The sequence below is a fragment of the Lynx rufus genome, unplaced genomic scaffold (assembly GCF_022079265.1).
Source record: "Lynx rufus isolate CCGP_SWC_20201006 ecotype Redwood Valley unplaced genomic scaffold, mLynRuf1.p SCAF_10, whole genome shotgun sequence".
Taxonomy (NCBI): domain Eukaryota; kingdom Metazoa; phylum Chordata; class Mammalia; order Carnivora; family Felidae; genus Lynx; species Lynx rufus.
In genome coordinates, this window is record NW_025814824.1 from 88,407,729 (window position 1) to 88,419,913 (window position 12,185).

General features: G+C 60.5%; 1 protein-coding gene across 1 annotated transcript in view; it reads left to right on the forward strand.

The window, feature by feature from the left end:
- Nucleotides 1–12,185, forward strand: part of NCS1 (neuronal calcium sensor 1) — a 41,398-nt gene that overhangs the window by 12,807 nt on the left and 16,406 nt on the right. The window contains exon 2 of the mRNA XM_047100261.1: nucleotides 11,360–11,384. Coding sequence (XP_046956217.1) covers nucleotides 11,360–11,384 — 25 coding nt within the window. The remainder of the gene's footprint in view (nucleotides 1–11,359; nucleotides 11,385–12,185) is intronic.

Below are 12,185 nucleotides of genomic sequence, written 5' to 3' on the forward strand. Positions count from 1 at the left end.
TCCCTGGGTCTCTCAGCCCGCCCCCTCCCCCCCCCCAGCTGGGTTGGGCTCCCAGTTTACACAGATCATTAGACGGCTGTGCTGTCGTGTGCTTTAGGTCTGTCTCTCCCGTTACATCGGAGACTCGCGGGACAAGGACCTGTGTCTGGGGGCCAGTGCCGTGTTCCAGCTCAGGGCCTGGCCCATACGCTGCTCAGCAATTCGTTATCGAATGCGTGAAGGGGGGAAAATAATCCCATTTGTTCTTTCTAACTACCCCGTTAGGACGGTATCGTTGCCAGCATCGCCCCCCGTTTTACAGACGAGGACACTGAGGCCCAGAGGGGTGAATTCCGTTTCCCAAGGTCACAGAGGGGCTAACGAATGATTTCACTCAGGGGCGCCTGGGGGTGGCTCGGCCGGTTCAGCATCCGACTCTTTAGTTTCGGTTCAGGTCACGGTCTCGCGGTTCGTGGGATCGAGCCCCACGTCGGGCTCCACGGAGCCTGCTTGGGATTCTCTGTCTCCCTCTCTCTGCCCCTCCCCGCCTCAAAATAAATACATAAACATTAAAAACAACAAAAAAGAGAAGGATACATCGCAGAAAAAGACCCCTCCTGCCGACCGAGCACCCCGGTGCCTCCCGCAGCCTCCGGTCTCAGCAAGTGCTTGGAAGAGGTTAGTGGAGTTGGGCCGAACTGAGTCCCTAAGTACTTAGTTTGGTCCTCCACGGGGAGTCCTGAGAAGATCCCGTCCGCCGACCTTTCCCCGAGGCCTCGAAGGAAGCAGAAGAAGGCGTGTGGTTCACCTCCTTCAGGACCGACTCCCGTGGGAGATTCAGAGATCCCGGGTCTCCTGACGAGGAAACCGACGCTCAGAGAGGTTAACTGACGTGTCTGAGGTCGCCCGGCTGGAACGCGGGGGAGCTGGGGGTTGGAGGCTGCGAGCGGGCCTTGGTCTGGATTGCTCAGCCAAAGCGAGCTGTTAATAGATCAGCAGATTTCGAGGACCTTTGCTTCCCAGCCCGGGTGGGGAGTCAGAGAAGCCGAGGACTCGGGGCCTCTTTTGAGGAGCACCAGATGATGCAGTTCAGGAGTCAGGCGGGAAGTGAAGAAGGGGACCCCCCGAAGGCATTTGTGGGACGTTTGCAAAGCTGTACTTCCTCCGGCAAGTTCGGGGAGTCACGCGGACCCTGCTTCTGGTCCCAGCCTCCCTGCAGACTGACTTTGGTCCTTGGGCAGGTGGCTTCAGCTGTTTGTGCCTCAGTCTCCTGATCTGTAGAAGGGGGGTACGAAGTCCTCGTCGGGCGGCGTCGTTCGGGCACCGCTTGTGTTTAATGCCTGCCAGGTATTTAGTGCGGGTGGGTTCGCGGTAAATGCTAACAAATGGAGACGTTCCGCACGAGACAAAGTACATCTTCCTGCAGTTTTCACAGTTGGTGGGGGGAGGGGGAGTTATTTAACTTATATAGAAATTGATATATTTTATGACTTTATTTTTAGGGTAAAATAACTATTTATAAATGATGACGCAGAATGCAGACCTTGTGGAAATAGCTGAGCTGGAAAGTAAGATTTGGTTTTTTTAATGTTTATTTTTTTGAGAGACAGAGACAGAGCACAAGCAGGGGAGGGGCGGAGAGAGAGAGAGGGAGACACAGAATCCGAAACAGGCTCCAGGCTCCGAGCCGTCAGCACAGAGCCCGACGCGGGGCTCGAACCCACGAGCCGCGAGATCGTGACCTGAGCCGAAGTCGGACGCTTACCCGTTAACCGACTGAACCACCCAGGTGCCCGTGGAACGTAAGATTTGAGCCACACCTTGCTTTTGGCGGCTGCCCTCAGAGGCTCTGGCGAGGGTGCCTTCGGGGAGCCCCTGGACGCCTCCGGCAGGTGGCCCTGCTCCGGGGACCAAGCACTTTCACCCCGCGTGAGCCGGTTGGAGCAAACATTCTCACCCCGTTTGTCAGACGAGAAAACAGCCGCGAGAGGCGTGACACAAACTGAGCTTTATCTGGAGGATCTAAATGTGGGGAGGGTCTCATGCCCAGGAGAAAGGTGGAGCCGGGAGCCTGGTTCTCAGGGGAGGGAGCGGCAAGGGCCGCTGTGACGGTCGCGAGCCCCTGCTCCCTGCAGGACCATGGAGCTCACACTCCGTGCACCCCGTGCCTGGCCCGCCGCAGGTGCTCGGTGAGTGCTGGCCTCAGCGGGTGGCCCCCTCCCTGGGGTCAACCGTCTCCAGGCTGAAGCCTCTTAGAGCGCGCGGGCGACCAAGCTGGAGGGACCTGGGCGCCCGCCTCTACCCCTCCGCCACTGACCGTGACCTCGGGCGACTGCCTTTGCTTCTGTGAAGCCTCAGTTTCTTCACCAGCTCGGTGGGCCGGCAGGGACCCCCACGTGTCAGCACGGGGCCTGTTGCAGCGGGAGGGCTCAGCCAAGTGAGCCGGAGCCGCAGCCTCCTGGGGCTCGGGAGGATCCTTAAGAGCCGGGAGGGAACAGGGACATCTGAACTGGGATTTGAGCGGCCCTGAGCAGCCTCTCCTCCCACACCTCGGTTCCCTTGAGGGCTTGGCTTCTCTCTGTCTGGGTCCCATCAGCCCTGCCGCATCTTCTGCCGCTGCCCCCACGGCAGTGAGACCCCTGACGTCTTATTCTGATACCATGGCCGTCATCGTGACGGTCCGTGTCCCCGTGTCCCTCGTCACGTGCTGCGCCCGGTGCTTTTGGCCTGCACCCTCTTTTTTGGCTCTAACGGCGGCTCCATGAGGGAGGGGGGGACCAAGGCTCAGAGAGGGGAGGCCGTTGACGGAGGTCACGCAGCCGCTAGAGTGTGGCGGGCCTGTCTGCGCGAGGCCCGTGGTGGGGGAGAGCCTCCCTGCTACGGCTACGGGCAGGTCAGCCAGAGGTGGTCGCAGCAGTGGGGGGAGGGGGAGGGCCTAGGAGGGGGGGCAACTCACCTAGTGCTGGCCAGAGCTGTGACCCCTGGAGCTTTGTGAGGCTTTACAAAATCCTGGGTGCAAAGGGCTTGGTCTGGGGCTAGACAGCTCGCAGATCTGGCCGCGATGGGCCCGCGGATGCCCGTGGGTCCCCGCAGGCGAGCCGGCACCGAAGATCCAGGGTCCGGTGTGAACTCGTCCCCGCAGGGGGCGTGGGCCCCAGCCCATGCGGGTGGGGATAATGCAGGGGAGGCTGGGCGTCCGTCACCGTCACCCCGCCACCAGTGGGGAGAGGGGACCCAGAGGGGCGGGCTGGGGGTGGGGGGGAAGGCGGGGGGCCCAGGGCTCCGGGGGAACTTGCTCCTTCTGGGTCAGCTAGAGGGGCTTCCGGCTCAGCCTGGAATGCCCTGGAATTCTGGGCGGGAGGCCAGGCGCCTTTCTGATGAACTCAGGCTGGCTCCCTCCAGCTGGGCATTTATGGAAGCCAGGAGAGGGGCGGGCGGGGGGCTGGCGGTCTGTCTCCCCCGCCTGGAGGAGGCGTGGAGGGAGGGTCAGCACCGGTGACTGTTGTCGTCTTATAGCGTGTCGTCGGCTTATAGCTGATCTCTGAGGCAGCCCCCTCTTACAGATGAGCTCCCCCCGCCGCCCCCCCACCCCCCGGCCAAGGACACCTAGCACCGCGCCTCCGGGACCTGGCCCGGGTCGTCTGGCCCCGGGCATGTGCCCCCCTCCCATTTCCGTCACGCTCCTGGTGGGTGTCCACAGCCTTCTCCCCGGGACACGGGGCCCGTGGGGTCCGCCGTCATTGGCTTACTGCCTGCGGGTCACTCCATGGGGTGCGGAAGCCGGGGACTGGAGGTCTCTGGAGACCGTGTGGCCGAGGGCGGCCGAGTCCCCTGCCCCCGCAGGAACATGAGTGTATTTCCACGCTGTCGTCTGAGCGCAGGGGCGGTGGGAAATGACTTGGGGCTGCGGGGAGGGGGGGAGTTGAGGCACCTGGATGCTTGGGGAGTGTGGGTGTCTGCTCACCCTGCCCTCGGGTGTGGCCGGACCCCAGGGAGGGCGACTCCCAAGCATTTAACTCTTTTTTGTCTCCCCACCTGCGTGTGTGTGGCCAATGTGCGGGTGGTCCCGTGTTTTCTGCCAGGTAGAGCTGGAAGAGGGGTGTCCCCAGGAAGGGGAGGTCCAGGGGGAGGTGCGGGTCCTTACGGGCCACGTGGAGCGTGAGGGGCCCCTGGACCACCGTGAGGAGCGTAGACAGGGGCTGAGCTAGAGGGGGGTGCGGGGTGCACAAGCTGTGCCCCCGGACAGCCGTGTGAAGAAGGGGCTCAGATGGACCCCGGTACTCGGGGAGGTTGAGCAAAGGAGAGGCCGGGGGCCCGTGGGCAGGATGCCGCACTTCTGGAAGCTGTCCTTCACTTCTGAGCGCTCTGTTTGTCCGAGTGCTCAGAGGCGTCAGGACGGACGGAGTGTCAGATTTAGTGACAAGGGGCTGCCGGTGGCCAGGCCCGAATTTCCCCATTTCCTCTTTTTTGCGTGAATCGAACCAGGGAGGCCTTCTGGCTGCCCTGGAGGTGGGAGGTGCGGGTGACCCTGGCCCTTGATCCAGCCTCTGTCCCTGGAGAAGAAAACGGAGCCTGGGGCGGTCACAGGACGGTGGCCGAAGGGGCCCAGGGGAGCGTGGTCCGCCCGCCATCCCTCCAGCGCCTCTGTGGGGGCCGCCAGCCCCTGCTTTCCGTTCCCACCGTGTTTGAGCTGAGCCTCAATCAGCTGAGAGGTATTTTGCTTTAGGGGAATCAAAATCAGACTCAACATTTATCCTGGGCTCCAGGGACCGGCTCTCTCGCGTTCATTCCTGGCAGACAAGAGCTTCGTGCAGGGGGAGGAGGTGCAGGGAGCCGCCTCGGGAGCGGTGTGGGGGGGCTGTTCCTGCTCTTCCTGCTGGGTGTGGCAAGGAGAGGGCTCTGTCTGCACCCCTGCTGCAGGGCGTGCGGGCTTAGTGGCAGCGAGCCAGCTGGGGGAGAGCTGGGCAGCGGACGGTGGCTGGGCCCCTCCCCACTCGGGGCCATTGAGCCACCCGCAGGCCTTCTCCCCGCCGCTCCCCCTTCTCAGGGAGGTCCGTGGGAGGGGAGGGGAGTGGAGGGGACACCCAGCCCCTCTCCTCCTGGCTCTCTGCCCTCTCTAGGCTGGGACTTTTCTTTCTCTTCTTTTCTTTTAAGATTTTTCTTTTTAAGTTGTCTCTATACCCTACGTGGGGCTCAAACCTACAACCCCGAGGTCAAGAGTCACATGCTCCACTGACCGAGCCAGCCAGGCGCCCCTAAGCTGGGAGTTTTCTATCCACCTTTTAAGAAGCCCTCCCAACGGCCGTGTCGAGTAGGAGTTTATGTAAACCCCATCTTTCAGATGAGGCATCAGAGGCTCAGAGAGGTTAAGTAACCTGTTCAGAACAACACAGACTACAAATGGCCAAGACAGGACGCTGACCCCGAGCCTCCCAACGCCTCAGCCTTGGGAGGGGTTGTCAATACTGGTTTCCTATCAAGTCCGGGCTACCCCCCCACCTTGGCCTGCCGGCAGGAGCGAGCTGGAGAAAGACAGCTCGTTTTCAAAGTGGGCCAAAGCCGGTCACAGGTTTCGTGAAGGTAGACCTGTACGTGAGAAACATATTGTAGGATGTGTCCCAAATGCAGCCGGGTGGCTCGGTGACGGTGGGAAATCACCCGGGGTTTGTTCTCTGCCTCCGGTGTGCAGGAGGCTGGGCCGGGTGCCGAGGGCGATGCTAGGGTATGCCTCGGTCTCTGAGGGCTTGGCATCCAGCCGGGTAGAGGAGAAAACAGTGCTTCTGTTGAACATCTGCTAGATGGCAGACGTCGTGCCACGTGCTTTAAGGACACCCTCCTCTGATAAGACAGAGGCTGTCACTTGTCCCATTTTCAGATGAGCAAACCAAGGCTCCAAGGTGTGGAGTCATTGTTCAAGGCCGCACAAGCAAAGCCCTGGCCTGGAGTGCTGGCCGAGCCGACCCCAGAGCCCTTTCTGTGGACCTCACCACTTCACCGCTGTCCCCCTCGCCGACTTGGCCCCGGGCGGTCAGACAGACCGCGTGGCAAGCAGGGATTGCCACGGATCGGGGCGTTTCAGAGGGGGCCGTGGCAGGCGGGAGGGCTCTGTAGGAAAGGGGCATCCCAGAGGGGACCAGAAAGGTACATAGGGCTACCGAGGTGAAAGAGGTGAGGGAGGACGAGTGTCCTGGGCAGAGGGACAGCACGCGCAAGAGCCAGGAGGCGGGAGGATGGTTAAAGGGGCTTGGAGGCAGTGGTCCCGGGGCAGATAGCCCTGAGGACAGCCTTCCTTCCTGCTGGGCCCTGAGCCCTGAACTCCAGCCTTGAGCACGGACCCGCCCGTTACAAGTGTGGTGTGAGCGACGCCTGTTCATTTCTCACTTGGATGCAGGTTCCCCGGGGGGAAAAAACGAGCCTGGGAATGTCACTCTGGTATCTGGGTGGGGCGTGGAGCAGGGGGACCCCATGATGTCCCCCCACCCCCCTCCTCCCGCCCTCCCAGTGTCTGTGGTAGTCAGAGCTCCAGGACCCCCGGCCCTTCTGGCGCTGTGGGTGGGGTCGCGCACCCAGGCTGTGGACCTGAGGGCTCTAAAAATCTCTCCCCCGCCCGCCGCCCCAACTTTTTATTTTGAAAAATCAAGAGAAGCAATTGAGATGACAGCGCAGCGAGCACCTGTGTGTCCTTCATCTAGAGTTGCCGGTGTCGACGTTTTTGCCAGGGTTGGCTTCTCTGTGTGTGTGTTTCTGAACCTCGTCCAAGAAGCTGCCGGTATTGCCTCTAGATCCTTCAGGGCACATCTGCGATGAGAAGGGACATTCTCCCACATAACCTGGGTGTCACTCCTAAGAAGATCGGCTGCGAGCCCATCAGGGCATCTAATCCCCCCCCCCCCCCCCCCTGCCCCGTGGAGTTTCCCCAGCGCTCCGAATAAGGTTTGCTATTGCTGGTCGTTAACGCCAGATCCAGGACCCGACCCAGGCTTTGCGAGTTGCATTTGACGGCCTTGTCTCTTTTTCTGGAACAATCCCCTGCCTTGTTTTACCTTTCACGGCGGCCGACTTACTCAAGTGTCCCGGCCAGCTGTCTCGTAGACTTGTCCCGCCTTCTGGATTTGTCTGCTGCTGTCCTCATGATTAGACTATTCTAACAGTCTATTAGAGTCTAATAGCCTAATAGGTTGACTGTTTCTGGCAGGAGAACTCCGTGGGCACCACGTCCTTCCACAGCACCAGATCGGGGTGGGGGGGGGGGACACATGCTGTCGGCGCGTTTCCCCATTGGCGAGGCCAGGTTTGATCAAGGACGGTCATCTTCATGGTGATACTTTTGTTGTGTATTAGAAAAGATACGACCAGCACACGTCACGGGCAATTTTACGGCTGTTAGTGCTGAGGCTGAGGCTAGATGAGGCAGATGAGTGAGCTGAGTTAGAGAAACGTCCCGAGCGAATCATCAGACAGGTGGTTAGGGAGGACTCGGGAAGGCGGTGCCGGGACGGCTGAGCTCCCGGAAACCCAGAGTGGCCTCGGCACTGGGCGGACCTGGGCAGTGACATCCTGCCGTGCCTCCTTCTGGCTGTGGCCTTGGGTCCCTCCCTCGGGTCCCCGGCCCAGCTTCCTCGCCTGAACAGTGAGGTTCACCCTGGTCACCTCCAGGACTCCTGACCCTGGCGGAGGGGCCGGGGGCAGGTGGCTGGGCGCCCCGAGGGCTGCCTGACGCCCGCCCCGCTCCAGACCCTCCATGGTGCCAAGGGGACACCTCATGGCTTCCTCTGTTCCCTAAAGGTTAATTGGCTCCTTAAAGCATCAGCAGGGCCCATCGCCCCAAGCCCCCCAGTTCTCATCGCCTGGGGCTTGGCTGCCTGCCCGACAACCGGTGTTCTGTGTTGAGGACCATTCTGATGGGGGAGGGGCAGCTAACTCTGCCCCTCCCCCACCATAGCTGCTACATCCTGGAGACAGGGGCGACGGGGGGGGGGGGGGGGGGGGCGGGGACTTCTGAGATAAGGGATATTCCAGGGGAGCCTCCTCGGGCCTACCCGGCTCCTGCCGTTCCTGTCATGTGATGCCGAGGTCACACGACGTCAGGCAGCTCGTCGGCACCCATCCCCACTGTGCGCTCATCCCGGGCTCCGAAGGCCGTCGCGGCCCTGCCCTTTCCTGGCAAGGTGGCCTTGGGTGGCTTCGGGCCAAGTACGCGGACTTGTCTCGAACCTCAGCCTTGCTCGGGAAGATGGAACCGCCGCCTGCCTGCGGGATTCTTGTGCAGGTAAAGAACACCAAGCCAGTTAAGTCTTTGCGACGGCCCGTTTTACAGATGAGGGAATTGAGGCCCAGACAGAGGAAGTACTTCCCCCCCAAAGGACACAGGGCTAGAAAGCTGTGGCGTTGGATTTGAATCCAGGCGGTCTCGTCTGGCTCCAGAGCGCGGACCCGTAAGCTCCCGCCTGTGCCCTGGTGGGTTTCCTGTGTCTCTCCAGGTTTGGGCTTTGCACATCATCCCCTCCCCGCCCCTGCCGCGCCCCCCCCGCCCCCACCAGGCGTGCGGGGCAGTCCAGGACAGCTCAGCTCGGGTTCGACCAAGGTCTGCTTCCCTCTCCACCCCCCTCCCCTGCCCGACCCCCTTCCCTCCTTCCACCCTCTGCCCGAACTCTCTTGGAAAATTGCATTCTCTAACCCCGGGTCTGGCCGGTCCAGGTAATCGGCACCTCCCGCCCTTGTCATGCCTTCCGTGCACCAGCTGTCTGCTCTGGGACGGGCGCCTGGGATCTGGGCTGGTGGGGGGAGGGCTCTGGCGGCGGCCTCCAGGCTTCCCCGGGAGTCTGACCACCCGATTCCAGGCTGTGGGGCAGGCGGCCGAGCCGCACGCCCGAGTTCAGACCCTCACCCCATCACTTCAGGTCCTGGCCCCTTCGTGCCTCAGTTTCCCCATCTGGCGCCAGGGCAGAGTCGCGCTGTCTTCCCTCGGCGCTGCGGTCAGGGCAGCTGAGCCAAAGCACAGAGGCCCGGCCCTGGCACAGAGCCGGGCTTCCAGTGGCCCCTTGGTATCTGGCACTTCGTACAGGCTCCCTTGGAGCGGCTTTTGGAAAGCGGCCTCCTCGTGTCCAATCAGCCCCAGCACTTCAGGGACACCCCCTTGGGCCTCCCTTCCCTTTTCCCTGGGAAGAGATCGCAGTTCCTTTTCTCAGCTGACCTCCCCCTAACACCCACTTTCCTGTCTGTCCCTTCCTTCCTTCTTTCCCTCCCTCCCTCCCTCCTTCCTTCTTCCTTCCTTCCTTCCTTCCTTCCTTCCTTCCTTCCTTCCTTCCTTTCTTCCTTCCCTCCTTCCTCCTTCCTTCCTTCCTTCCTTCCTTCCTTCCTTCCTTCCTTCCCTCCTTCCTTCTTTCCTCCCTCTCTCCCTCCCTCCCTCCCTTCCTTCCTTCCTTCCTCTTTCCTCTCTCCCTCCCTTCCTCCCTTCCTCCCTCCCTTCCTTCCTTCCTCCTTCCTTCCTTCCTTCCTTCCTTCCTTCCTTCCTTCCTTCCTTCCCTCCCTCCTTCCTTCCTTCTTTCCTTCTTCCTTCCTTCCTTCTTCCTTCCTTCCTCCTTCCTTCCTTCCTTCCTTCCCTCCCTCCTTCCTTCCTTCCTTCCTTCCTTCTTCCTTCCTTCCCTCCTTCTTCCTTCCTTCCTTCCTTCCTTCCTTCCTTCCTTCCTTCCTCCTTCCTTTCTTCCTTCCTTCCTTCCTTCTTCCTTCCTTCCTTCCTTCCTTCCTTCCTTCCTTCCTTCCTTCCTTCTTCCTTCCTTCCTTCCTCCTTCCTTCCTTCCTTCCTCCTTCCTTCCTTCCTTCCTTCCTTCCTTCCTTCCTTCCTTCCTTCCTCCTTCCTTCCTTCCTTCCTTCCTTCCTTCCTCCTTCCTTCCTCCTTCCTTCCTTCCTTCCTTCCTTCCTTCCTTCCTTCCTCCTTCCTTCCTTCCTTCTTCCTTCCTTCCTTCCTTCCTTCTTCCTTCCTTCCTTCCTTCCTTCCTTCCTTCCTTCCTTCTTCCTTCCTTGCTTCCTTCCTTCTTCCTTCCTTCCTTCCTTCCTTCTTCCTTCTTCCTTCCTTCCTTCCTTCCTTCCTTCCTTCCTTCCTTCCTTCCTCCTTCCTTCCTTCCTTCCTTCCTTCCTTCCTTCCTTCCCTCCTTTCTTCCTTCTTTCCTCCCTCCCTTCCTCCCTCCCTTCCTTCCTTCCTCTTTCCTCTCTCCCTCCCTTCCTCCCTTCCTCCCTCCTTCCTTCTTTCCTTCTTCCTTCCTTCCTTCTTCCTTCCTTCCTTCCTTCCTTCCTTCCTTCCCTCCCTCCCTCCCTCCTTCCTTCCTTCCTTCCTTCCTTCTTCCTTCCTTCCTTCCCTCCTTCTTCCTTCTTCCTTCCTTCCTTCCTTCCTTCCTTCCTTCCTTCCTCCTTCTTCCTTCCTTCCTTCCTTCTTCCTTCCTTCCTTCCTTCCTTCCTTCCTTCCTTCCCTCCACAAGCCTGGACCGAGTCAGTGTCTGTGCCAGGGAATCAGGAGCTCTCACACCGGTTTTGATTGAATTCCCAGGACAGCTCCCCTGGCAGCTACCGTTACTATTATTCCCGCTTTACAAATGAGGAAACTGAGGCACGGCTTGCTGGACGCAGTCTCCCGAGGCCACCCCCAGGGAGAGTGAGTGCGGCCTTGGAGGTGGTTCGACGTGCTCATTCAGTGATTGTAGGGAGAACGCTGGTTTGCCTCCAACCCGAGCCAATGTAGTACTTTTCAGAAAAAAAGAGATTTTTTTGTTTGTTTCATGGTTCAATAAAGAATGACTCTTTGGGCTTGGCTGGATGTTCGACCACATTATGTGGCTTGTCCCAGGTTTTCGTTCTGGGCGCTGTTCTTGTACTGCCTGTAAAAGAACCTGGGACCGACCACTATAAGGAGCTGGAGGGGCAGGCCGAGGAGGGAGGGCGGGGAGGGGGTGCTCAGCCTTTCGGTCCTGGGATCCCCCCGCCTCCCGTACACAGACAGGGCAGCCGGGTGCCCTCTCTGACTCCGCTGCGCTGTGCCAGGACTGCGAGGGGGGGAAGAGCGTATCTTAAATGTTGGCCTGGGGGTGACACTCCTTCCTGCACCCCTGCATGTGGGAGGCTGCCCTCGCCGGCCCTCGTGGACGCCCAGTGGGCGTCAGGAGGGATAGGCCAGGGTGGCCCCCGCGGGGGTGGCTGGACACGGAGCTCCTGACTGGGACTGGTCACCCCTGGGGCAAGCTCTTACTCAGAGCCGGCAGGTGCCCACCATGGGGGGCAGGGGCGCTGCGGGGCGGGCTGGGGAGGGCAGGAAGGGGGCTCCCCCGGGGCAGCCCGTCCCCTGAGACACCTCCCAGAGCTAAACGGCTGCTTCTCTTTTCTCTTGCAGTTACCGAGAAGGAAGTCCAGCAGTGGTGAGTGACTGCTTTTCCCCAAACTGTCGGCGGGGAGGCCCGGGGGCGTTGGCGTTGGCCTGATGGGACGGCAGTCTAGCTGCCCAGGACAGGGGCCCGCGGAGGGGCTTCTGAGAGTGGCTCAGCCACCATCCAAGGGGTTGGATTCCTCTGTTCCCAAGGGACTGACGGAAAGCCACTTGATCCGGGGCGGGGAGGGGTCGTTGGTGAGTCCTTGCTTTCTGCAGCATCTCTAAGGACCACGGGGCCCCGCTCACCAGAAACGAGTCAGGAGGCTGGGTCCCAGGCCTGGCTTTGTCACTAAATCGCTGGTGGCCGTGACGAGTCTCTTCCCATTTCCGGGGTTCAGTCGCCCCTTCTATTAAGTGATGGGTGAGACTGGACCAGGGATGGCCGATAGGTGTCCTCTTGGATAACGGCTCTAATCAATCCGTAGCGGCTGCCCAGAGTGCCAGGTTAAGAAGGATTCTGAGGCTGTGTGCAGTGGAGCAAATGGAAAGTATACCAGTGGGGGATTAATGGGGGGCGGTACCAGCTTAGTGATGCCCGCCTGGGCTGGCGAGAGGGGAGTGGCATATTGTCTTATCACCTGTGGAACGTAGAGCTGACAGCGGAGGTCACATACTAAGGCAGACCTGAGGTTGGGGCAGGGGGTGGGGGGCGGTGAGGGAGGGGACGAGGCAAGCTTGGACAACTTCCAGAAAAGTCTGGCGGTTTAGAAATGGACTTGAGAATCCTGACTTGGCCTTTCCTATCCGAGTGACCCAGGGTGACTCTCTGAGCCTCAGTTTCCCCATGTGT